The sequence below is a fragment of the Corapipo altera genome, unplaced genomic scaffold (genome assembly GCF_003945725.1).
Source record: "Corapipo altera isolate COAL_440 unplaced genomic scaffold, ASM394572v1 94, whole genome shotgun sequence".
In the NCBI taxonomy this organism is placed as follows: domain Eukaryota; kingdom Metazoa; phylum Chordata; class Aves; order Passeriformes; family Pipridae; genus Corapipo; species Corapipo altera.
The window spans coordinates 1,343,154-1,371,077 of NW_020884950.1; the positions used below are offsets into that span (position 1 = coordinate 1,343,154).

Below are 27,924 nucleotides of genomic sequence, written 5' to 3' on the forward strand. Positions count from 1 at the left end.
CCTGACCTGCTGTTCTTGGGGTGCTGTTGAGAGATGAAGGCAGGCAGCAAAGCGTGGCTCAGCAGGACCACACACTTCAACTCCTATCGCAGCGGTGCTCCAGCAAGCAACAGGTGCTGAGCTTCTGTGGGATTTGGGAGTGAAGCGTTCCTCTGCCCGTCCTGCCTGTGTAACCCAATACTGTAGGCATTCTCAAAACACAGTCTGTAGGCTATAAAACACACCTGGCATGGTTATGGTGCTCTCTGGTAGCTCACAGCTCACACCTGGGACACCGTGGCAGACCGTGATTTAGAGCCGCTGGCTTTGGAGCGAGCTACAAAGCCCAGATATCTACCCTGCCAGAAAAGCCCCCTCAAACATAACTACCAAAAAAGAGAAGCAGAATTTCTGCCCCTTTCAGAGCCAGGGACTAATGATTTTAATCAGAAAAAGCTTAATTGGGATTAGGAATGAAATTTCAAGCGAGTGCAGAGACACCCAGGCAGTTTCTGGGGAGCAGCTGATGTGCTCTTGTCCACATTCTTGCAGTTACAGGGGTGTGTACAGTTTTGGGTTGTCATTGATTGCAGAGCTGCTAGCTGGATGTCTTCTGTATCCAAGCTGGCTTTTTCTCTACTTTCCCAAAAAGCACAGTGCAAGTTTCTGCTGTTAAAGGTGGGGGGTACTAACTTGGGAGGTAGGTTGGTCCCTTGTAAATCAGAATGCTTGCTATTTCTGGAGGTTTTCCTAAGGAGTGGAGTGGGTCAGAAGGAAGTGACTCCTTATTTTTTTAATCACCCATCCCCCCTGACATTGTAACACAGTTGTTGCTTTCAGGAATATGCATGGTCTGTTTTCTTCAGACTGTTGGCTCATCTGGTAAAATAATTAGCTGTTAGGCAGACAGAGGGAAAGGATCACATCTGCACAAGACAGGAAGACTGGGACAGTAGAAAGGGGAAAAAAAATTCCCTGCTTGAATCACAGCTGCCCACCATGCATAGTAAGAGAGCTTGCCAAGAATATTCAAATTGATTTAGGAAGAAAAGCTGAGGAAACCGTTTAACCCCAGCCTGCTTGGATCCGTGACAGTATCTCCATGGGCTGCTCCGCTCCCACTTTGGGCCGAAAGAAAGGTTTTCAAGCTGTGTGTTTCCCCAACCAGCCTTCCCGCATCCCCCTTCCTCTTTTGTAACAGGAACACAAAACATTGCTGGGCATGAGGCTGTGAGCAGCTTTCCACATCAAGAAAAAACCCCAAAGGTGGGCACATTTATTTCGGATTGATGGGATTAAGTTGTAATTGGATCATGTGATCGAAACCAAGAGCCAGGCAAGTTATTCGTGACTAATTTCAGGCAAAGGGAACCTTTTTGCTGCCTGCTGTTACACTCTGAGTTAGGCCCCTTCTCAACAGAAGTGGTCAGCATGTGTATCATCTGCAAACAACCTTTTCGAGTGTTCGAGGCCAAAATCACTTGCTCAAGAGTTTCCGAGCACACACATCCGTTGCAGATCATTTGCAAGCACTTGGGAGGGTTTTGCATCAAGAAATGAGCAGCAATACTTTGGACAAGTGAGTCATACAGCAAATCCCTTTCCCTACTCAAATAAATCTAAATCTGTAAGGATACGCGCATTTAATGATTAAAAATTTGGACATTTGGAGTATTTGGTCTCAGAATCTGTTGTCTCTGGGATCATCTTTTGCTGCAGGAATCCCAGGCTCAGTCCCAGCAATATCTTTGGGATAAATCCACAGGGGAAAAAAAAAAAGATAAATGCAGAACTGCACAGAATCATTCCCAATCAAACCAAATAAAAGTGCTATAATGCAGGTGTTTCGATACTTGATTTCAGGTGCTGGTCCCACCTAAGCTGTGGGTGGGCTTTCCTTGCCAGCTGCAGCAGCCAACTCCAGTGTTAAGCCCCTCCAAACCTCTGCTCAGCTGCAACATCCCCTATAACGGGAGGCCTTTGGCACATAAGCTTTTTTCCAGTTAAAACACAAGTTCCCTCGGTACCTAAAAGTCTGCTGCGAGGCGAGTGCAGATCTGTTGAGACCCTGACAGCACTGAGCAGCTATGTGCTGTGTCCATGCCTAAACCACAACAGGCCCTACCAGCAAAGCGTTCTCTATCAAGCTCGCCTGTGGAGCCAGGCTGGAAGATGTGTGCGCAAGATGTTTTTGGATCAAGTCTCTCACAAAAACAGCTGTGGGAGGAAATGGGGCCAGTAGTCAGACCACATTTACCATTAATATTCATTTATGCACAAATACTAACACAATCATAGATGACTTCTAAAGGAATGAGCCTAAAAACCTCCAGGAAGAGACAGCTCTGTGCTCTGGACAAATGATTTAGAGGCCACTGAAAGGAAACCCAAACCCTCTTCCTCTGTTTCATGAGAAGGGCCTCTCTTGCAGAGAGTTCCTGCCTGTGCATCCTGGTGAGGAGGAGACATCTCCTTCTAATACAGGATAAAGCACCTGGCTGGCTTTGAGGGCCCACAGCAGTGTCCTCAGCCTCTCCAATTTGCCAGGGTTTGGCAGCTCCTTTCCCACAGCTGAGCAGCTCCCAGGGATCGATTGCACACCATCCCTCATGCACCAGAATGGAAAAGGTACCTGACGGCCCCTAGAACTGGCAGCTCCCCCAGGCTACAGGAAAGCCACATCCTTGCATAGATTCAAATCTCCAACTGCTCTGTAACTCCTGCAGGAGAGAAATGATCCTCCCCTCCTGCAGCACCAGAGCACTAAGCAGGTATTGGATATAAACGGGCACTGCAGAAGGCTCAGATACAGAAGTAACTCAGGCTATGCCTGTTCATAGGTGGATATATTTGAGGGGACATGTTTAGTTATAAAAGGAGTAAAGAGGTGTAAACCAGAATGACATAATTTTAATTTTGAGCGTGGTTAATTGGAAGCCCCAAAATCACATCCCTGAAGCAGACAGGATTAAGATGCAAGGCAACATCCGAAAGAATGATGGGTATCTAGTGCCCCAAACTTGCACCAGCTCATGGTAAGACAGAAACAGAACAAGAAAAATACAACTCAAGCAAGGAAAACCAACCAGAATGGGAAAGAAGCAAAGAGGGGGAAGAAGGACAATGGAGATGACCAGGAAAGGAGGGAGGGATGGCAGTGAGAGGGATACCACTGGCTTACCAACCCTAGTTACACAATCAAGGCCATGTTTGCAGGTGACCATGCATTCAAGCAGAGCCCAAGGATGCACTACAGAGGACATGGTCTGTCACCCCTTGTTTTGTGTGAGGTGCCAGCAGTCAATGTGCAAACTTGTGGCACTTTTCACAAGGTTTAGAGTGCAAGTGGATGCTCATCCCTGGCCAAACTCCTTTTGAAGTCAATGAAATCAGCCCTGGATGGGATAAGAGAGGTGTTGAACAGGGCTCGAGGGGTCCAAGGAAAATTTTCACTTGTTCCACCATTCCATTTTTAGTTAAAGTACTTAATGCATCAGTGATTACTCCCTGTTGGAACCAGTTATGTCACAGGGAGCACAGTAAAGATGGAACTCTGGGTTTTCCTCAAGGACACAGCTCCATTTTGAGGGGCAAAGCATAGAAAAGTGCACAAGAGGGAGGAGACATAGAAACCTTTCTCCCCAAGGTTTGCTCAAGTTCCCTGCTCATGTGGAGAAGTTATTAAAGGATAGGGAGTGTAAATCCACTAACACCAGGAATGCATTTTCTTTCAAACCAAGTTCCTCTGTGAATCACTGTGAAGGAGCAAACACACAAGACCAAGTCCAAAACCCATGTCATTGCCTCATATAGACAGCTGAGCATCACCTTACATGGATGGTCCATCCAGACTTTCAATATCTGCAAGCACAAGTCGTTGCCTGCCAACTTCAAGAGAGATATTCACGTGCACAACAGGCAGGACAAAGCTTTAAAACCACTAGTAGTTACACTTTTACTGCCAGAAGCAACATTTTAATCTAAGTATTGGCTCCTGACAGAGGCTGTATTCTGAAGCACTCCAACATCTTTGCTCCATCTGAGTAATTGCAAATGCCTGTCTTTAATCTATTTTCAAGAACTGTTGGCTTCGGGGTTTTGATTTTTTTTTTTTTTTTTTTTAAGTACAAAAGAAAATGTTTCTGTGTGTACATTCATGGCAACAGAGCTACACTGAGACATAAACTAGTGGAAGGTCCATATGTTGAGAGAATATCATATGTAATGAGAACTGCTGCATTTTTGTAAAATGTAATGGGACAGATACGCAGCAGCTGTGGGTTACTCAAGAAGCAGCTAATTTAGCAAGCTGAATTCAAGGATATTTCCCAGATCTCCCAAACAATGAATAGCAGTGTTGTTTAAGATTACCATTATGCCTTGCATCCTCCTTTGACTGGAAGCAGGGGGAGGAAGCCTCTATCTGTGCTTCTGGGGCAGAAGTACACGATTAGTGCCTAGCTATCATAGGAAGTCCCAGGGGAGCAAGGGGATCTGGACTTGAAGGAAGGAAGGAAATTGTGTAGAATAAACAAAAAAGAGCCTCAGGAAAGCAGTTGAGATGGGCAAGACTTGGTGAAAAATAGAAAAGAGAAATCAAAAAGGAAATGTTGAAGGGATTGACTTGAGTTCTAACTTTAAAACAAATACACCATCTTCCAAAACAGCAAAAGAAATTTAGCAGGTTTGTATTTCTGTATATTTAGGTTTGCTCTAAGGCAAGGTATTATACAAATTATTTTCAAATATACAAATAGAATTTTTAAGACTTGATTACCCTTAGATTTTACTTTTCCAGGGATTTTACTCACCCTCCCTCTATAAAATAAAAGAAGATACAGACAACCTGGACATAGCAGATGCAACCACTACTCCATTTCAGTGTTCACGGAGGAGATGAGTCTGGCATGCTCTGTACTCCTAAAGTGGCTGGTTTGCCAACTGCCCAGTTTGGTGCAGCCACCCCAAAGGGCCACAGACCCATTGCAAAATCATTGTGGCTGCCCTGGCCCATAGCACAGCCCACTAGACCCAGCTACCCTCAGTTCCCACTGCAGCTGGAGCCAAGTGCCCCATATTGAAAATGGAGATACACCTGGGGACCCCCTCCAGGTTCTGCTAATTCATGTATTAAAATAAGTTATATACACTGCTTAAAAAAAAAAAAAAAAAGAAAAAGGGAAAAAAAAAGAAAAAAAGAGGAAAAATCAAACATGGCACTGCTTCAAACTCTGGCTCCTTACAAGATCTTTATTTTTGTGGGGAAGGTCTCTGTAGTGACAATGCCAATGGCAGTTTGCAGCCACCCTTCTGCAGCTGGGAGACAGAGAGAGAGGATAGGGACTGGCTAATCTGGAATAAGTTGTTGTAGGTTCTACCAATATAAACAAAAGTGATCAGGCCCTCAGCAAACTAAGAGATTGCCTGTGTGAATAGACTTTGTAAAGGACTTTCAGTCCTTTACAACTTGGTAGTAGTAAACCGAAAAGGACATTGTTGCATTAAGATATATTGCATTTATCTATTTCCTGGATCATGATATTAGAATTTCCTCTTGTTGTACCCTTGAGATAACCAAAACCTCTGCCTCTCTATAAAAGAAAAATGCCTGATTTCCACACAAATGGAATGAGCTTACACAAGAGAAGTACGAGGAAAATCCACCTCTCCTGGCCAAGCTCATCTCTCTGCTCCACTAGTGGAAATCAGGACTAAATGCCTAAAGCTCCAGAACTTCATGTGAACTCCTGGGGGTAGAGCAGAGCAGAGGCTCGTGCTTTACTGATGGAGTCATTCCCACAAGCCCAGCTTTAGGAATTCATTATAGCAACAGACTCAAAGACAAACCTTTTGCTTAGTTACACAGAGAAGGGATCGCTCCTTCTGTTGAAATCTGTGTTAAAGCCACTGAGTGGCTTATGTAACACAGCATTGGGCCTCCAAAGGGTTTTGTGGCAGAGGAGCACATCTGGAGTCAGCAAAAGGCTATCTCGGGCCAAGGACTTTGCTCTTTGCCATTTATGAACTGCACATGCAAGTCTGGGTGTAATTCTGCTCCTAGAGCAGCTGAAGTGAGATAACACAGCTGAAAGTTTGGCAACTACCTGAAATAAGCACATTTTAAAATAGACACTTTTTTCTTCCCAAAACTTTTTGAGCTGACCCTTTATGTTTAGTGATAAACAAACACCACTCTGCCCTCATATCAGAATGCAGTTCCCAGAGCAGCTCATTCCTTTGCACAAGGACAAAAGCCCAACCCATCAGCAAGAGGAGCCGGAGTTTATTCAGGAGTCCATAGGAAACAGCTGTTGCTTTCAACCCAGCCTCTCCTTTATCTCTTTTATTGTTTATTCATGTCTCAGCTCATACTAGCCACTGTGAGCAGGTCAGGACTCTGCACTCCAAAAAGCTCCTCAGAAGCTGATGGAACTCAGCCCAGTGCCAGTAGGATGGAGGAGCTGGGTTTTATATTATTCAATTCCCAGGTGGTGACAGAGGTAAATTCCTGACTTCATTAGCTAATAGTGCAGACAAGAGCCAGGCCTTTGCCCTGGATTTTTGCAGAGGGGGGCAAACATTCAGTGAGTTGCATGAAAGAAACCAAATGCAACAAGCCAAAAATGGAGCGTGCCTTTGGATATTTCCCCCCTTCTTCTCTGAGTTTGTTGACAATTCCTTTGTACTGCAGAGGACGTTTACTCCCCCTCTCTTCTGTAATGAGGTATTGAGTAGGATTATGCTCACAAACCTGCAAATGTTTATCTGTAAAGACTGTGCTGTGGTGTAATGGCATGCACAAGTGGTCCAGAGCCAAAACAGACCAGGGGTATTTCTGCAGAGAAGCAAGGAAAAGGCACAGAGCAGTGATCCGTACATTTGCTGGAAATTTGCTACCAGGCAGGGGGAAAGACAGCAGCAATGAGCCCAGTGTGAAGAACAGGAAAACAGAAAGAAGGCAAGGCTCCCACGTCCTCCTTCTAACTGCCTTCATTTGTCTCTGTTTCCCAGTCAAAACGTGGGTGTAATTGTTCAGGCACAGCAAGAAGCTTTAAAGACTCACAGTGGATCTGGCATAGCGGGAGGACAGCACGATGTCAGCAAGAAGTGAGTTGTCCTCCTCAGCAGTGAAAGAACCAGTGAACTAGATATCCAGGGATGTCGGGACTTTAGTCCAGACTGGAAAGAGCACTTGAGCTCACCAGATTGGCAGGAGACAGAGGTCTCGCCTCGCAGAAAAGCTTTCCTGAGTTACAAACCACCTAGAGCTGCACATATCACTCACACCCTACAAAGCTCTGCAACAACCAAAGCAGTGTCCCCATGGGGAGAGAAGCAACATGAGTTTGCCACGCAGAAGGGGAGAGGAGGGGTGAATGCCTGCTTGTGAGCAGACCTCTTTTCATTCAACAGCAGATGACAGCGTCGCTTATTTTCACAAACAGCTATTTAACATAAGGAAGCGTAATGAATAGAGAACAGCAGATAAGGCATAAATTATACAGCCAACTAAAGAATATGGCTCCTACTCCACTTTAAAAGGCAGGCCAGATGTCTTCAGATACTGTCGGCTGTTAGTCGGTGTCGCAAAGCCCTTTCAAGCTCAGCTAACTGGAGTCACAATGTGCGCTTGATTTGCTTGGCTGAGCGGGGAACTTCCCGGGCTCTGAGCAGGATCTACGCGCAGCTGAAAATACGGTGGGAATGAGTCAGTTCCTTGGAGCTTGCGTGGGAGGCAAAGACAGAACTGTGGGTGGCTTCAAAGTGTTAAACAGCCTTTTAAATTCAGGCCCAGTTTCTCAGAGGAATAAGGAAACAGAGCTATTCACCCAGTCTGGATTTAGTTCCATGTCTTGGGTCAGCCTTGAGAAAATTGCTCTCTGACGGTAACAGCCACTTCCTGGTCCACTTGCTCCCGAGCCAGTTCAGCTTCAGATATAATTCTGTGGAGTTTAACAGCAACCCAGTTAGTCCCTCACCCACAGCAAGCAGCAGCAGCTGGCCCTTCTCTGCTAACATCTGGAGGCTGCATCCAAGACAAGGCAGCTTTCGGTCAGGCACTTGTCTGTCCATCTCACTTCTCTGCATCCCACCCTTTTTGCTTGAGCTGCCTGGGATAATAACTCTGCCAAAACAGGCACCTCAGGTACCCACTCCCTGTGATGATAGAGAGCTGCTTCAACCTTTCCAGTTCTGTATTGGCAGGGAGTTTCCCCATCCCCCAGTCTATCATTCCACCCCTGGTGCCAAGAACTTTGGGATGTGGTCTTACTCACAACTGGTTTGCGCATATAGGGGAAAAGGGATACTGTGGGTTAAATTACCTGGTGCATTGGAAATTCAGGCCCCATCCAGTTACCTCCTGCCAACTGTTTGCCATTCAGCCTGGTTCTCCTATAGTGTAACTGGAGTCTGGTCAGCTCTAAAGAGGATTTATTGCTTTTACTGGATCAGGCTCACCCTTCCACCCTTAAGTGGATTAATGTGGGTTAGCTCTAACTTAGCTCCACACAGAATTAGCCAAGTTAACAGAAAGTTCCCTACTTCTGGCAGTGTTGTTGTTTTTATCCTGTCACAATGAATTTTTAATGGTCTTTCTGTGTGAGAGCAGCTTTGCAAAATCTTAGACTCCTGCTTTCCAACTTAGATGATTTGGCATGTGAAGAATGCAATGAATATTTAAACCTGTAGTTTGGCATAGCCTCCACAGGGCAGCCAGAAACCCTCATCCTGGCCTTTTGGGGACTAGCCAGCAGCGATGCAAAACCCTAAGCCTGGAGGAACAGCACGGGGAGCTTGTGAGGTTACATCAATCTTCAGCGCTCAACCAAAATCACCCTAACCCCGTCATTCTTTAGATTCTTTTAATTAACCTCAGGACTCATATGGAGGAGCTGCACGCGGGTGGAGCTGTGGGTTACTTGATAGATGGCTCAGATCACTCTGCCGGTCGTATTTTATTCACGTGAGAATAACTGTTGAAGGCTGCTATTTACCACTGGAACCAGGGTCCCCATCCCAGTGGACCATGTGCAACCATGTGGTAACAATCTCTGCCTGGAAGAACTTACAGCCAAACCAGACTAGACAAAAGGGTCAAAAAAGAAGAGACCCCTCTTTTGCCCTCATTGTACAGATGGGTGAACTAAGGGCTCGCACACACACTCAAGCAGCCACCAATTAGGAGTTTACTGTAACCCCTTTGTACAGAATTTAGCCCACAGCAAAATCAAGGCAAATCGACTTAGCTTTATTGGCTGTAAAAGGGCACCCGGTTCAGGAGCCACCACCAGAAATCCTCCATCATCCACTCGAACACACAAGGATAGATGCTGGAATCCAGCCAAGACAATGTGGCTTTCATCTTTTACATGAAAGGGGGCTCCCTTTGACATTTTGAGGCCCACTTTTTTAAGAGCTGTTATGCAAACTTCAGCTCACATGAGCTCGAACAATACGGAGCCACATAGTTCTGAAACTTTCAAAGTAGGTAACGTTTCCGTACGCTCTGCAAAGATGGATGTGGGAACAGTGCCACTGGCTGAACAACTCCATCAGGTATCAGTTCGCACCCACCAGCCATGAAGGATGCCAGTGTAAGTAAATTTCTGGTCTTAGCTAACCCTGAGCTAACCCTGAGCTATGGTTTTTCTAGAGATATTAGCATGGAAAGATGCATGGAAAGATCTCTTCAGAAATCGCTGTTGCTCTCTATCTCAGTGTGGCTTTCTGGAAATCCCAGATCTGAATGTTGGCAGGTCTTTGCTATTTAACTTGTGAAGCCAAAATAACCTGTAGCTGGTGGGTTTCCTCACAAGTGATTATATTTAGGAGGCTCCACAAGCTGGTATGTCATTATCTCTGTGTTAATTGATTAAGTCTGGCCTACATACAGTCAGCTGGACTATTCCCTTTTGGGTTATTATTAGCAAGACACAGACATTTTAAGCCTTTTGGAGCCCAGGAATCTCTCTCATCATGCAGGTAGAAGCCCACAGAAATCTCTTGGTATCACTGACTTTCCAGTTACAATAATTTAATTTCATAGATGGAAAGATGCTTATATTGATGCACAAGAAAGTGATTTAAAAAATGGTGAAAGCAGACTTCAATCTGACAACAACAAAAAAGAAAACCATCCACCTACAGCCCTTCAAAGATGCAGCCAACACTCTCAGCTGAATTAACAAATCGTGAAGCAGACCCTTTAGCAGCTAAAGTCAGACTGAAAAACACCAGGGCATTACTTAACACATTTCTTTGCCCTGATTGGGAAAACATGTCACTTCCCTCCTAGATATCACTGGGATATGTTAAAACAAGTATTCCACAAGCGATGAAATAAACAGGGCTTGGTTTCCAGAGGATGTGTCTGAGCGTGACTGGCTGTTTAAGTGAGAGGTATGGCGTGAAAGCAAAGCTGCTCTGGTGGGGTGGCTGTTCAGTGTCCAGCAGGGCATGACTGCCAGCTGAGTTTATCCACAGGTAAGGCATTCATCACGAGGTTTTTCCCACACTTTTCTCAGTGTTTAATCAGGGATGAGCTCAGCAAGAGCATTAATAGCTCTCTGTTTTACCCAGCTGCCTATTTTTATGAGGCCTGTAGGAAATTAATGTCTTTGAGGCCTCAGTTTGGTTTTCCCTGGACATGTGGCTCAAGAACCATTACTGGAGAAGACTATTACACACAGAAGATTAATGGTGCAAGTACAAGTCTGTCAGAAACCAAGCCAAAGATGAATTTGTCTTTTTATTCCAAGCTGTGATTAAATTCAATGAGGCGCAGAGCCTTAGGATCCACATCTTAGAAAACCCCATACCTGCTATTTTCAGTGATCTGTGGTCTGATTTCCAGAGGTGCTGCTCATCTGTAGTTCATGTTGAAGCAATTAAAAACAATCATATTAGAAGTTCAAATTAAGATCCAAACATCAGCCAGTGAGTTTCTGCATCAGAACCCCAAAGTTTCTACGATTTGGCTGAACTGCTCACCTGGCCAGGCCTTGTTTTAAACAAAGCAGGTCTTTCACTTGTGTTGCTTGTGACTAAGACTGAATAAATTGACTGTGATGGCAACTTAGGCTGCAGAATTTTCCTGTATTTCATTATAGGGTATGGGAAAATGCCTAGAAGACCTTTGCACAAAGAAATAAAACACACAGAGGCATTCTGGTATTGTTCGGTGTATTAGCTCAGGCTCTTAGAAAAATAGCTGCCACTAATTAGTGTCCTAACTCTGTATTTTGGAGTTGATTATACCTTACTGAAGCCAGTGGGAAGTGTGCCATTGACCTCAGTGGGGCCAATGTTTTACATCTACCAAGCTTATGGGTTTCAGGAAAAAACTAAGACATTCAACACCACTCAGAGCAAAGCCCATTGTACTTATGAGCCTGAATACCAACTTTACACCTTCCTGTGGTTCATCCTAGTTTACATTCACAGCTAGAGCACAGCTGCTTTGGAAAGTATCTGAGTTCCAGAAAACAAGTATTATAAATCCAGCTCAGTGTCAGCAATCTGACAGATAAACAAACCAATAGGTTTGCTGTCTTTTCACTACCCGTCTCATACCTTCAATCTGTTTTGGGTCTTTTGATGCACAGGAGGCTTCAGAGAAACTGTACAACAACGAGGACACAACATCATCCCAACAATAAGAAAATTACAGTTAAAGAATTCATAAAAGGGTATTAAAAACTCTTGCCGGGAGAGAGATTTGGAGGAGGAGACACTGGCATTTGCAAAGTGGCTGCTATAGGGCCACAGCTCCTGAACATTGTCACACCTGCAGGGCTATCTGTATAAAAAAATGGCTGGAAAATCCCCTCAAACTATCACTTTAGCACTATAAAAACCAGAGAAAATGGTAGAAGGGTTGTTATGGTATTTTAGAGGAATCAAATACATTTCAAATAAAAATTTGCTAGGTTTAATGAATAAACTATCATCACTGTTATGTTCAATTGTTTGTTTTTTTTTTAAGAGGCACATAAACTTTCCTGCTTGAGGAGACAAATCAATGACAAATTGTCTGATGTTGGGAAGAAATTTCCTCTGCTAGCAGATGATTCCAATACAGAGTTTCTTGTATTCTCTCCCTTTGAAGTATCTGGTACAGGCTGTGGTTAGAGACAGGATATCAGCCTGACGAACCCCAAAGACATTTTCTTGTAGCTCAAAGTTCAGATGGTCACAAACAGCAGTTGTTCTGGTTAGAAAAAAGCATCACGCATTTGCTCTAAGTTCAAAAGCTCTCTGCTCAGCACCTGGATTTGCTGCTCTTCGTGCCACATCTTTACAACCACTTCCTTCAGGAACTGGCCATAAAACGTGCTCTGATGGTGACAGCTCTTAAAATGTTATGTATGTGAGTGGGTTTGAAAACACAGCCCTTTCAGAGGTGCTTCTTTGTTTCAGGACCTTTCTGTCATGAATGTTAGTACACAGGCACCCTTTCAACTTTTTTTTTTTTAATCTTCAATTGGAATTTTGACCTAATATGAAAAAGGATTGCTGCCAGCTTGAAACCCTGTCAAAAATGAGTGAGAGGTGGCTGAGGGAACCTCCCTGCCAATTTGTCACTTTTTCAGTCAAAACTGCTTACTCCTCCAAGATAACAGTTTTTTTTTCCAAGCTGGTTTGGGAAGGTCCAAACAAATGAAATGTCCTAGTAATTGGGCACAGGAAAAAAAGAGGGGACAAGCTAAGGCGCTAAGTTTAAAACTGGGGATCAGAGGGTCCCAAAAGGCCTTCCTCATCTGTCAGCAGGACACTCTTGCTCCTTTGCAGAAGGAGAAAGTGGTTCCCATTTCAAACAGCCCTTTAAAGACAGAATCGGGGAGCTGGAGCACTGCGTAGGATAAGAAACCCCTTTTAATGGACTTGGACATTGTACCCAGTGTCCCTGAGGAGAATGGGGGAGGGAGAATCAAAGAATCATAGAATATCCTCAGTTAGAAGGGACCCACAAGGATCACTGAGTCCAACTCCTGGCCCTGCACGAACATCCCAAGAATCATACCGTGTGCCTGGGAGCATTGTCCAGACACTTGAACTCAGACAGGCTTGGTGCTGTGACCACTTCCCTGGGGAGCCTGTTCCAGTGCCCAACCACCCTTTGGGTGAAGAACCTTTTCCTAATATCCAACCTAAACCGCTAAGAAAGCTTCAGCCATTCCCTGGGGTCACCAGAGAGATCAGGGCCTGCTCCTCTGCTTCTCCTCATGAGGAAGCTGTACACTGTGTGAGGTCTCCCTCAGGTCTCCCCTCAGTCTCCTCCAGGCTGAAGAAGAAGACCATGGAAAGTTCACCTGAGTTGCCTGTGGAGAAGGTACTTTGGGTGCCAAACCTTGAGATACTGGCATCCAAGTCCTGCAGATCCCTGGAGACAAATCCTGGCTTCACTTTGGTTTTTGAGAATTTTGACACTGACTAAAGCGGAGTCAGGATTTTACCTCAGGGAACTGGAGAACAGTCTCCAACCATCTCCTACTTTTTGCTGGAAGAAGTCCATTTGTTCAAAACCTAGGGAAGCAGAAAGGTAGCAAATAGCATTGCACTGCTGATGGCTGCTAGAGTTTTGAAATTAAATGTATGTGGTAATTCTTGCCACCTCTCTGCCACATCGCAGCCCTTTAAATCTCCCTGCAAAGACGCGGGTAAATGTGAGAACTTTGCTCACCCTACAGACTAATCCAGGCCTGTGGCACATCTGGTCACATGTGGAAGTACAACTATGTCTCAGCCCCATGGCAGAAACTGTACTTAAACTGTGGCACTGGCATCACTGCAAAGGCTGCCTTGCTCTGGTCAAATGGTTTGCCACAAACCCCTCCATTTCAGATGGATGAATGAATGCACAGGCTTTCTTGTTTGCCAAAATGCCCATGGTTTCCCCACAGCCCAGTCACTGGCCCCAGAGAAACAGCATCACTGACCATTCAGCACATGACCCTCAAGCCACAGCAAAGCAGAAAACTCCTCTGAGCAGAATATATCTCTCTGCTTCATCCTACAGCTATTTTGCTTTCTACTTCGGAAGCTTTCTCATTTCTGTGGCTGGTTCAACCACTTAATAGGGTTCTGGGGTTTTCCTCAAGATGAGGATGTTCACTGAGAACTATTCACTAAATGAACAGAGAAATCCTGCAGCAATCCCCAAGACTTGGGGTCACTGCACAGAAAACCCTATTCATTGTTGCCAAGCCACCAGGGGCAGCCACACAGCTGGAGTTTTACCTGTTTGTTTAGTTATTTAAAGGGTAACTGTCACTTGGGTTTTTAGCTCATGTTGGTAATTTCATATTTCTGCTCCAAAAGGCTATGCACACACATGTGCATCTATATGTGTTATGTGTATATACCTTCCCATTTTGGCAGCCTGTGCCTCAGTGTTGGTCTGAGCACTCCTGGAGGCCCAGAGCATCTGCCCTTCCTTGCAGAAATACATGGAAACTGCTAGGGTACTTTAGCTTGAACATCAGGGCTCCATAGCCACACATTACTGTGACACTGGGAGCTTCATTTTAGGTACCCCTCAAAAAAAAAAAAAAGAAAAAAAAAGAAAAAAAGGACTGTATTTCTACTTATGTTTCATATCTAGGATGAACCATATATCTTGCATCTGCATTCAGTCCTAGTTTCTAATCTGTCTTCTTTTTTTTAGCTGCTCAGAGTTTTCTGAAATAAATTTATTGGAATTTGAACTTTGCAATGTTCAGACTCCTGCAAAAAACCAGCAGAGTACTGCTTCTTTTGACTGCCCACACCAAAATACTCTCTGCTTTAAGCTGTGGCCAGCACTTTTGCAGAACGTGGTTGAAAGTTATACTTTGTAACCTGGCTTTTATCATTGTTCTCAGGAAGTTGTAAAGAGTAAGCACTTTTAAAGTGAAATCACTTGAGTTCAGTAGTTCTGGAATTGGGCTTTTAAGATAGGAAATGACTCTCCGGGGCACAAGGATGTTAATGCTTCAAATTTTAGAAGTGTCTGAGCTTTTAGTTTCTGAATCAGGTTGGAGGAAAATACAATCTGCATACTGGAAATCTCAGATTTGAAGATATTTTTGAATCTGGGAACATACCAGACTTGATACTTCAAGGATCTCACTGTATTGACAAGTTCCCTTCCTATGTTCTTTCCTGAGACTGAAATGTCATATCAAGAGCTCTATCAGTTGATAAGAAAATACTGGCACAGCACTGAATTGGAGAAATTAAGAGTGTGAAAATCAGCATAGTGCTGGCTCAAAGCAATAAGCCTGATAGTAATCCTGTCAGTTGTCTTAAAACAGATGTTGGCCAATTCTGCAGCTCATTGTGACATAACCTTAGAAAATGCAAAAAAAAAGGAATGCCAGTTTGTATGACATTTTCTATATAATTAATAATAATTAAGTAATCTAGATAAGAATTAAGTTTAAGGGTGTGTATGACTTGGCAATGTCTTAGCCATCCCAAAGTATGCATTAATTCTAGCTCCCCCAACCAACAATACTTGCTCCTACATACCATCTGTGACTCTTTACGTGATTACAGGGATTATATTAAGCCTGAAAATGACTTTGTACTCTCCCTGTCACCTTTGAGCATGGAGCTGTGATTGCTCATGCAGAGAGATCAGATGTGTTACAGTCCTCACAAACCTTTCCCTTTACAACCACCCAGAGTGCTGCCGTGAGATCCCGTCTCACACGACATTAGGCAGCAGTGTTGGAATTAAGCAGAAGCCAAACCAAAGTCTGTCAATTCTTCCTAAATGAATTTACAAGTGGGGAATGGAGGAATGAGATGAATGGCATGGCATGGTTGTGCATGAGTGCAGGGAAGCAACTAAAAATATTTGTGGGGATCTAAGTATACCACCCGAAAATACACACATACTTTCCACCATTTAAATATCTTGTCTCTGGGTGGAAGCCAAACATTTTTCTATTTATTTCCACGTATGTCACCGAGATTCTAAGGAATTTAATTGCCTAATTCAAAATGTTAAGAAAATACCAGTAGGCTGACCATCCTGGAAAAGGATAAGGCACGAGGAGGATGTTAACTCACCTAGCATGGTGTGCTGAAGACAGGAAAGCATCTCCTTGTTGCTCTCAAAGAAAAAGGCTGCATTTCTTTCGTACAAGAAGCCAAGTTCTGTCTGTGGTAAGCACTGAGAACACATGCAACGATACCTCTTGCTTCCAGGCATCCTGAGAGCTACTTCTAATTTGCATTTCCAGGTAGAATTAGCAGAGAAAGGAGATTTACACACCCCTGGCTGGTGGTTTGGTTTATGCTCCATGCAGCAAAGCTTCTGGTGAAGCCCAAATTTCCCAATTAATCTTCAGAATGATAGGAGAAATGACCTTTGGATGAAGATGGTGGTGAACTTGTGCTCAGGATACTCCAGGCCAGACTGTGCCACAAAATCCCCATATGACTTTACATAAGTCAATCAAACTCTTGGACTTACCTGTTTTCAGAACAGGGATAAGTCCATTTTGACTATTTAAATTACAAGTTCTCCAAGCAGAGTGAGAAAAGCTTAGATTACTCAAGTGATTAAAGCAGGCCAGGTGAACTCTCCTCGTGCAAACATTCTGCCCCTAAAAGCAACGGTAGGCAGCTACACTCCTGAGAGTATTCTAAAATGTAATCTGTATCATGTTTACTAGTGAAATAGATTTTTTTTAAACCAGAAAATATTCAAGATTGTTTCATATGGTTGCAAGCCTACAGTATCTGTGTCCTTTCCAAACTCAGTCTCTGTGACTCCATCCTACCAAGAGGACAGTACCTGTCCCAGATGTTCAAGAGTAAATTAGGTTGCAGAAGGTTGGTTGCCATTCATGCTGCCTTGTATCTTGGTGACACCTTAATTTTCCACAGGTTCAGGGTCCAAATGTACTGTTTTCTGGTTCAGTTTAGAAATCTCCAGGCATAAAGCAACACCTTTGATTCACACATGGAAGTAAGAGGACATTGCAAGCTGTAAGAAATGTGCATAAGAAATGGGCATTTGTGGGACAAGCCAAATCCAAGTGGCCAGGAACAGGGTTGGAGGAGTCCTGGCATAATTAGTCAAGAGAGCATGGACTATTAGCAACAGGCTGTTGGAGTCACTCTGCAGCTTTGCTGTGGATGGAGCCAAACACCAACACAGACTGAATGATTTTGTGTGCAGCAAGTCCTGAACACAGCACCTGACTCACAGTGTCTGTGCTTGTCATGAGGACTGCAAGTCTTTTTTAAAAATATGTAACATCCGTACAGTTGTATAATAAACCTACACAGAAATATTTGTTTATATGAGCATATAACATTTCCAGGAATATGTAAATACAAATATAAACCAACAAAAAGCGTGCTCTTTGCCTCCTCTCTGACACCGCTCCAGGTAGCTCTGCTGTTCAGCAGCGAAACAAGCAGCAGCACATAAAAACGAGCAACAGCTTGGCTGTGTTACCACTTACCTATGGAAAAATAAACCTGAGCTCGGCAGATGTGGTTGGTGGTGGCCTGACCAACTCCTGTTGGAAATAATTATAAAAATTTGGATATACTCACTAGTTTCCCCCCAGTTTCCTCAGCTGATTGGGGGCAGCCTGGTCTCCATTTTAACTGGGTTGTTCTCCTGGTGTCCATTTTAACTGGGTTGTTCTCCTGACATCTCCCGCATTAAGTCTCTCTGAGCAAGGATGGCAGTGCCAGGCACCTCAGGAATCCCTCCTTACCAGCCGCTGCAAACCTGCTCCGCGTGCTCTCAGGAATCGAGGCGGCCCTCGCTCAGCAGCCATGTCTGTCACCCTTCTCTGCTCTCCCCTCCTCCTTGGAGCCAGTCTGCTTGGGTGAAACAAAACAAAATAAAAACAGCTCCGCAGCGTTTTTACCTCAGCCCCAAGCAGCGTGTGGGATGAGGACCTGGGAAGAAGAGCAGGGAGAGCAGGAGGAAGCCCCGTTTGCTGCCAGGCCCTACTGGGGCACGGTGTCACCAGGCCACATCCTCCCATTGAATGTGTGAAACACCTGAAAACCACCCAAAAACCACTTGGAAAAACACCTGTCCTCGTCCTCCCCACTGTGTCTTGGCAAGAACAGCCCGTGTCCAAGGCTAGCAGCCTTTACTACCTAAAAATGTGAAATAAATTAATATTTTTCCTCAGAAATCCCCAGGTAGCTTCAGAGATGCCCCCATTCCATTTTCCCCTCATTTCCCGGAAATCCAAATAACAATAAACAGCATCATTTTGACAATAAACGGCATCATTTTGATATGATGTATTTATATTTACATGGTACATTTTAAAGCAATAGCTACACTGATCATACATATTAGAAACAATAAAAAAAGAAGTTAAGAACTAAAATGTACATCATACACTTGTATATATATTTTTTTTACACAGAGGTAAAAAGGCTTATAAAAATCAATACAACAGGGTTTTAACTTTTAGTATATAGATACATAATGATGAGGCTTCAGGCACTTTAATTTGTTAATGTGAGCAATAGCTTGGAAAAAAAAAACCAAACAAAAAACCAAAACCTTTCCACAACAGGAAAAAAAAACTGGTTAATGTTTTTGTTACCACAGATACAAAAATAAAATCTGAATAATTTCTCTCAAATGATTGATGTCAGTATTGCAAAGCTGACTGGGAGAACGCTACACACTGTTCAGCAGCAGTGTGGAAATTAAGGAGAAATATTTACAAAAAACCACCCATTTCTATCCTTGTGCCCTTACACCACTGCCATCACAAACCAAATAACGCACGCAGCAAAATCTACAAGTATTACAAAAACCCAAGAGAAGAGGGAGGAAGGAGGAGGGGAAGGAAAAATAAAATAAAAAAAGAGGGACTTTTTTTTTAAACTTTTATTTTCAGACATACAGAAAGGCATGGAGTATGTCTACTTTATTTAAATAAATAGGGGCACTTCAAGACCGGACAAAAAACTGTAAGATCTTTTTGTAGTGTTGTGCTTTATAGAGAGAAGATCTTACAGATGTTTGTTTACATGAAACAACTTTTGAGAACAGAAATAAAAGGAAAAGGTTGTTTCATTAATTATTTTTTTTACGAGGCTGGCTTGATGTTTACTAGACACCATTGAGAGATTTGTCAACTGCTATTAGGCACAAAATATTTATATTTCACTCAGCAAACCCAGACACATCACCCAGAGTGTAACACTCCATCCCTTTTCCACTATCATTCAATTTTTTTCTCCAACTGAAAAAATCCCCAGTAACTGCTATGAATTAAACCTACCCAACTCTATAGTGTATAATAAGCACATTGCATACTTAATTCATGGTTGACTAGAAAGCTGTGATTAACTCTCAGAGGAACCATCGGGACATTCCACCAAGAAAGAATGGCAAGCGTTCCTTTTACACTTATTTGGCAAATTAATTATTAAAAAAAAAATTCCTCTCTTTTAAGACTGATGTCAATGTGCAATAGAGGGAGGGAAAGGACATGCGCCCACTGGCAATTTACTGCAGAAAGAAATTATGGCAGGAACAGCAGTGCCAGCTTTGACAAGCCAATCCCTAGCTGCCTCAAAGTATTCGGATTGTACTATGCTAGTTAGAGCTCACTGCGCTAAATCAGTTTTTTTATTTTTTAATAAAAATTATTTGGCTATTCCTTGTAATATATTAGAAAAATACTCTTTTTCCAAGCTAATTACAAGCCTTGTACACAAGACAACATGACATTAAAAAAAAAAATAAAAAAAATTAAAGTAATAGTATCCTGCTGTATGCACCTTATGCATCCACTTGATAAACCTGGGTGGTGAACTGGGGAGGGGGAAAGCCAGGCAGACGCTTTGGTCTGGCTCCTGCAAAGACTCACATGCTTCATCCTACATACAGACTCACAGAGACGCCGGCTGCGCGCGCAGTACGTTGAGACGTGTAAGTATCTGGAGGATGGGACCACAGGTCACAAACTGGAAGTGGTCGTTAAGATCCTGGCTTTGGATTTTTAAATACCTGTTTAGATTGCTAAATGTTGTTTCTACAGTGGACGCGTATGTTCTCATGCTCATGTATACAGAAAACAAGCAAACACGATTTTCCATATAATCCACCACGTAATGCAGCATTTCCCCAGAACTGCCATAATAGTGCTTTTGACATTGCATTGTTAGTAATTCTTTGCATATCAACAATTTTCCTCATCTGGAACCTTAGTGTTTTATTCACAGATCATTACACTGCTGGCTAATGAAGAAGTTCCCTTTCTTTTTGGGTAGAGCTCTGAAAACACAGTTTTATTTTTCCAATGTTATTTAGGGAAAAAAGAAAACAGTAACATTTTAAGTTTCCCTTTCAAGTAGTGGTCTGAAATGATTACAGGTAAGGAGGACTTCCAGATTCTCGATGGTTATGTGACTGTGAGCTCTCTGCTCACAGAGCTTTGCGAACAGAGAAATAATTTAAGATGTTTGCTGAAGGAAATGACGATGGACTCTAAAAGAGGAACTGCAGCTTAGATGGCTATTTTAGCTTTGGAAAACAGAACAAAAAACCCAAAGAAAACCAGTGACAGAAATACTGTGTTGTGGTACAAGTTTGTTACTAGCACACCTTCTATACACACACAATAACTTGACGGCAAGTTAAAATATCTTCCGAGTGAGATTCCATCCACTACACCGCCCCATTTCTAGAAATGTCAAAGCTTGCTAACACGCTGATGGTACCACACAAGCGGAGGCAAGACAGACACAACCTGGAGATGTTCTACAATCCACCACCATTTAAAGCAGTTCTTCTCTCAAACTCATTTTAAATGAAAAAAAAAAAAATATAAACATGTACAAGACAGTCTGTTTTGATTACAGATTAATAATACAAAAGTCTATGCTGTAGGTTAGTTAGTTAGAACAGTTGATGAGCAAATCAATGCAGTGTGAGCCCCAGACGACCCAATGTAAAGTGATCCAAACTGGTGGTTCCCAGATGCTGTCGGGCACAGTGGCTGCATCAAAATGAGTGATCTCAATGCTCCAAAACCAACGTGTTCCTTGAACTACAGGAGAAATGTAACACTTTGAATGCATCTGTAGTCATCCAGCAGCTTTGTGTTTTCCACCACAGCACCTGCACATGACCCCACAGTGGTAACAAGCCCGAAGCGGCAAGTAACAGCACATACATGGAGCAATGAAAGACAAGGCGATAAGGGCCATCCACCGGAGGCAAAACATTTCATCACTGGTGTCGCACGAGCAAGGATCCGTATAGTCTCCTTCTGGGTCGGACATACAGTGATAGAGCATAGTGTCTGCGCACCACATACAGCTCACTCGATGGATGCAAGTCTTGACGCGGTCTGGAGCATCCTGGCACTGACCCCGTTTGTTCTCCTCGTGGTTGAACATGTCCCTGCAGTACACGCACCGCGACCTCTCACCGTCTTCCTTCCGCCTGGGCTTGAATTTGACAGGTTGAGTCTTTATCACAGCACCCTTGATATCTTCACCCAGGTCAAAGTCCGAGTTGTCTACGTAAGGATAAGTGTATTCGTGTTTCGAGGCCTCGCTTTTGGCAAAACGTACGTAGGAGTCCATGTCATCAGGATCAAAGTTCTTTCCTCGTGCTGGGGCATGGCGATAATCCTCATATCCAGTCATCCAGATCTTTTCCCGAGGATTGATGCGCACTATCTCCTCATCATCGTCTGGAAAGTTGACGTGCCGGTAGGACCGTGGTACTGACTGTGGAAGTAGGAATGGAGAGGAAGAGAGAGAAAAGATAAATAAGCTCACTTAGCTACTGGCAACAGCTGTCTCCTTGCTTCGTGAAGAACCAGTATTTAACAATTTTGTCTTTCCTTTTTTGTACGCCCTTCACTGTGATCCATCACAAGAGTTTCAGCCATTGGCTCAGGAGTGAGTACAACTGTCACGGTCCTACAGTGGCCCGTGTGCACCTGGTACAATGTCACACATTAAACCACAGTGTAATCCCTCCTCTCCCCCTGCTTTGTTTTTAATAACTGGAAGCCATTTAAAGTTAACTGAGAGGGAAACAGGGAGAGTGGAAGCGGGGGGGTGTCTTTCAGGGATGTGGGGGAAAACCAGCAGTCTTAGCTCTGGTAGAGACACAGACCTTGAGGTAGAAACACTGGGAAAAAACCTTACTTGTTCTAGATGGTAGTGGTCAGAGCTATAATGGTCGTGAAGGTGTCCACGAGTGCAAATTCTTCGATGTTCGCAGGATGCAGGAGAAGCCAGAGTTCGCACAGGCTGTTCCCTTTTCTGAGAGGAGTTGGAGGAGCTATCTGTAGCATTCTGTTTTAAATGGAAAGGGGAGGGGGGAAATGGTCACACATTCAGCTGTTACCACACATGGTATTAGGAGATGTTTTGCCACTCACTGACTTTGTGCACACCTGCAATATTGGCAACACCTGATGGCTGGAGGCTTCATAAAGTTTCACATAAAATACTTGAAAGAGGCAGATCTGTTGCCAGGCCATAAAAGCTGTCGCCACACACATGGAAAAATAATATGCGATAGCCTGCCCGTGACATATTCACCAACACCACTTGTATTTGCTTGGCATGTTATTTGTTATCCTGGGCATGGCAGGACGATGAGTCGTCACCAGAAGCTCCCTCTGAGGAGGAAAGTTAAACTCCATCAAATGATGCAATCGTGTTAAGTCCTACGGGCTCAGACAGAGCATCTACCAAGGCTACAAAAACACTGGCAATTTTGTTAACCTTTACACGTTCTCCAAACACTCACCAAATTCCAGTTCATCACAGGCTACTTGAAAAAACCAGCTTTCCTTTAAAAAGTTCAGGGTTTATTTTCCCTCTCATTTTGTCACTGCTCTCTAACGTGCAATGAACGTTGGTTGAGTTTTTATACGTTCCTGGCTCACGGTGAGCACTTTCTTTAGGTTAATTAGTTACATCATTATGCAACAATGATCATGAAAGGGTGAAATATCACACAATAACATGCTGTTGCCAATACCTGCAGCTTCTTAACATATGTATTTTTCCTCCTGCAGAAATACACAGTGGGATAACAGTTTTAGCCATCATCTCTCCATGGCCCTTCCTAGGTTAGTATAGTTGCCATACGATATCTAGAAATTCAGGATTTTGTCTGTTAATTCTATTTATAGCTTTTGGGCTTTTTCATATTACCATGAATATCAATGGACAGCTGTGAAATGCACCAGCAAACCGGAAGCAGGAAAAAAAGAGCCTCCATGCACAACGATCAGAACAGCTGTAGCATGGAACGTGCCTAAAACATTGCTGCTTTGAAATAAGAAAAATCTCCACCCCATCCCCCCCTCAACTAACAAGATGTGCTGCAGCTACGAGTCCAAGAGAAAGGTTTCCATTTGCCTCCACAGTTAGCTAGAGACACAACCTTGAGAGCAGAGAATTGTATCAGTAGTAGAAGACTGGTTTTACCTGAAAAACCTTCTTGTCAAGAATGCACTCTCTAAACACTGTTTTCCAATGAATCGTCCTAGACACATCTTTTACTCCAAGAATACAAGCACCCTCATTGTGGGTATTTGTTAAATAAAACAATGCTCTGCAAGACTCTGTCCAAAGATGAGAATACCTTGAAGTGTCACAACACAAAAATAGATGTTGGTTCTCTTTTACTGGTATAGCACTTAAAAAGCACTGAACTCCCAACTTTGTTGAAAGCAAATACCCAGATGTTTGCAGTGTGATGTAAAGCCAGTCAGGGTTATCTGAGAGGTACAACAAGCAGGATGAGTTTTGAATGGCTGAGCCACCCACTAGGAACAGACTTTCAAGGCATGTGTTTGCTTTGGTTGTTTTTTTGCCTTTTTTTTTAAACAAGTATGTACAAGCAGATCAACTCTTAACACAGTTAACACCTCTAAAATGGAACTGCACCAATATTCAGGCTCTTCTAAAAAAGTGGTTTTATCAGCCCAGTCTTCATAACTTATTATACAAAGGCACTTCAAATCTGAGGTTTAAACCCTTCAAAGCCAAGTCTTGCACCTGTAAATTCAGATCCTACAATAAACAGCACATTTTGGGGACATTTCAAAAGAAAACAAGCAGCTTTTACAAATACTTCATGATAGAATTAAGCTTACAACCTGTTTGAAAAACCCGAGGAGAGTTAGGATTTAGTTACAACAACCATGTTGGTACTCATACGAGTACCTTTTTTTTTCAGAGCTGTACATGGTGCACACTCCATAGTCTGGGCAGCCTCAGCTTGCTCTCAAAGTTAAATTTTGACTGACATGAACCAAAAAGGAGGCAGGTCTTAAAACTGTGTCGTGGCAGCCAGTAGAATCCTTCACCTTCACTGGATCCATGACTGAGCCCTGCTGGGACAAGCCTTTTGTGGATTTGCTCTGAAAACATCATGGGTGCTCATGGGTGGAACAACGAAGCCTGGGAAAATTACCCAACTGGAGGTGGTTGCACATACTGCCCTGCAACTCCCTCGCTGTCCTACATGAAAATAAAAATCCCACCCAAACTGGATATAACTCCTAGATAATCTCAGCAGGGCAGCTGGGAGCTATAACCAGCCCTCCGAGCAGCGCTATTCGCTGCCTCTCGGGGAAGGCAGCATTTCTGCAACGGGCAACTGGAAAGGAGGTTGTAGTGATTTTTATCTTGCCCGATTCGTATCTACCTTTGCTTTCCTCCACACCTTCTCCTCCTTTAGACCCGTCAGGGCAACTGAGCCTCTCCTCCACATGTGTTGACACGGCTACAAAACCTGTTTGCAGCACACCACAGAGGCCGTGGCTCTGCTCTCCGCTTTCACCTTATTAAAAATTGCTGCATTTCCACATTCAATGTCCTCAGATTAGAGGGGCAGTTTGCCAACACAAATACTTACTCTTAAGAGCCCAGAAAGGGGAAATCAAGCTATCCAAGACCAGGGCTCTGCTCACTGGTCCATAACAAAGTTCAATGCTGACTCCTGGTTAACGACATTAAAGGTAGAAGATGGTTAACAAACGCAGAGTTATCTTGCTGACCATCAGCTGGGATAAGCACTGTTACTTTCCAACAGGGTCTCTCATGGAAGCTTCAAACTTCCATAGAGAAGAGAGGTCTTGACACATATGAATGGTTTGAAGATTGAGGAAAAAGAAAAAAAGGTAGAAAATACCCACCTCCCAAGCAGAAGGTCACCACTGAACCCCACAGGCTCCTCACCCGTGCTGGTGAGAATACTCATCAATGACCTGAGAGAGGTGAACAAGATGACACAATTTTCTGATGAAACTTAAGTTATTCAGAATGAAAGCTGACCCTGAAAACTTGCTTAAGAATCTCATAATGCTGAGAGACTGGATGTTAAAAAAAAACCCCCGAAGTGCAATGTGATGTAGACACCTTGATTCTGACATGTGCAGTGATGCACTCTGAGCCAGTTATTGCTGCTCAGGAAAGAGGTTTGGAATTAAAACAGGCACCTCTGTGACACATTAAAAAAAAAAAAAAAAAGCAGAAGCAACAATCATCAAGGCATTGTATCTATCTGCTGTGCTTCCCCAATCTGTCTGCAGTCCTGGTTCCCCTCCACCCTGCGTCAGTAGAGGTTATTTCCACCATGATAATGTGACAGAAGCATGGCCAGGACAATAGAGGATATGGGATGGTTTCTCAACAACAGCTAACTAAATACCCTGAGTCCCTCCAGCCTGGGAAAGAGATCATGGGGGAGAAGATGGGAAGAGAAGTCTACTGGACTGTGAGTCCCATGGAAATGGGAGCAGGAAGAGATTAGTATCCTTCAGAAGGGAAGATTCTGAGGCATTCACTGGAAGTGGCTCAGATAAGGTTCAGGCAGAAGGAGGTACCTCTGATGGCGCCCACAGTTAAAATGTGGTTCAAGAAGCCATAGGGAAACCCTCAGAAGAAAATAAGTATCCAAGGATCAGAGACATGATGATGCCTCAGGCCTTCAAAAGTGTACTGTTCTCTCAGTACCACTCCACTGGGACCAAAACTGGACTTGGTGACCAGAAAAAGTCAGGCATGTTCTCAAAGAAAAGGCACACTCATCTTCAGCCAAGTGTCACTATGAACAAATGATGGCAAGAGTTTGTTAGTGAGGGAAGCAGTGAACAATTCCTGTCCTCATGACAAGACTGGGTCTTGGCTGGGATTTTCTACCACCAGCATAGCAGGGAAACTTTTGGGGAGGATGGTCAAGGGTGGAAACATGAGAGCTTTGCTGCAGGTCATCCAACTACAACACACTCGCCTACAGGAATACACCTAGAAAGGACATGCTGTCTGGAGCCAAGCTATTTCACCGACAGGAAATCAGGTCCCAAACCATTGAGCCACTGGCCTGTCAGAGAAACAGTCTTCTTCTAAAACCTGTTGAAACCAATCCAGCTCCAGCATTTGGTTTTGAGGGAAAGCTATTGAAAACATGCCCAGTAGTCACATAAGAGAAATGAACCCAAAACTAAAGTTGGAACAGGGAGTCTGATAAGAAACTCTGTTTCAACATGCCCTCAAATGCTCAATTATGAGACATTTGTGCTGCACGTACCAGAGCTTTGTGATTGCTATGGCTGCCCCAAAGTCTTGTGGTTTCACTGCCTGGATAACAAAATCGTTAATCATGACCATCAGAGTCATTTTATAAAACCTGTGCAACACATTTCCTGTTGCAAGGGAGCTCTACATATCTGAGCGAGCAGACGTACCATATGTGTGGTATGGCTGCTGTAAGAAACAACACCGTGCTTCTGCAGGCAAATGATGGCACTGTGGTAATTTAAAAAAAGGAAAAACTGTGTCCTTGTTTCCCCCTCAGACTTCTAGAAGTGACTCATTAAATTAAAAAGCCCTAGTCATTAGTAAAGAAGATTATGTTAATCATTTACTGCAGTTTACTTCTCATTGAAATGGATTTGTTACACAAGAAAGCTAATCAGATACCCAAGTAATAGGCATAGATAAGCATCTATCAGAAAACTTTGATAAAAAGAAGCCTTCTCCTGCTCCTGAACTGGACTGATCAACTTGCCTCTAATGGCTTCACAGAATAGGTTCATCCCATGTGATGCAATACCCAAGGGGGACTACGAAAAAGAAAGAGTCCTCTCAGAATTACGAAGCAATACAATCCGTGGCAGCTTGTCAGAAATCGGTTGCCAAAGGGAAATTATGGAGCTCTGTCCCTTAAAACTTCCAGAAGTGCTCTCATCCAGTTAAAGGATTCACAAGTTTGCTGTCAAAAATAATTGTGGGTCAAGCAAGACAACATGGGGTTTTTTTATTCTCTCTAGGATTTTAATGGTTACATGAGGCAAGGGGGGAACAGAACTATCATGATGTTGAACAATTAGTTTTGCAAGTAATAGTTCTAAAGGAATCAAAAACCCACGCGCCAGCTTGGCCTTTGCAAAGCACAAGCCCTCTGCAAACCAACCTGCTCTCTACTGCCACGCTCCACTTTGCTCACCTCCCCCTGACATGCAAGCCCACCCACCACATCACACAGATCCAAGGGGGAGTGCTGACACACAGCATGGAAAGGCAAAACTCGGTGAGGCTCAAGGTCTCATCTTTAGCAAGGCACCAGCCTGTCTGCAACAGCCAAAGCTCCTCACAGCAGCTTCTGGACATGTTAAAGAGGAGCCCATTGCCACATGGTCATCTGAGAAGGCACCCCCAGCATTCCCAGGACAAGAAAAACAGCTTTGCACCAATTCATGGCTTGAGGATGAGCCTGGAAAAATGACAGCCAGCAAGCTGCATTCTCCTGTGCCACAGCCCGACCTCCTCCAGCCGAAACTCCCGTAAAGGCAGCCGGAGCCCTTGGAGTGCTCTGCCCAGGTGCATTCCCTTGGGAACCCGGGTACAAGCCAGACCTTCCTCACTTGACCCGTTCCATTCACTGGCAGAGGGGGAGGCACAGCTGTGCTATCA

General features: G+C 43.7%; 1 protein-coding gene across 1 annotated transcript in view; it reads right to left on the bottom strand.

Moving 5' to 3' along the window:
- Positions 1 to 18,234: 18,234 nt before the first annotated feature.
- Positions 18,235 to 27,924, bottom strand: part of SPRED2 (sprouty related EVH1 domain containing 2) — a 35,595-nt gene continuing 25,905 nt past the window's right edge. The window contains exons 6-7 of the mRNA XM_027663061.1: positions 22,135 to 22,284; positions 18,235 to 21,708 (exon numbers count right to left, since the gene is read on the bottom strand). Of these exons, the coding sequence (XP_027518862.1) occupies positions 21,058 to 21,708; positions 22,135 to 22,284 (801 nt within the window). The 3' untranslated portion in view covers positions 18,235 to 21,057. The remainder of the gene's footprint in view (positions 21,709 to 22,134; positions 22,285 to 27,924) is intronic.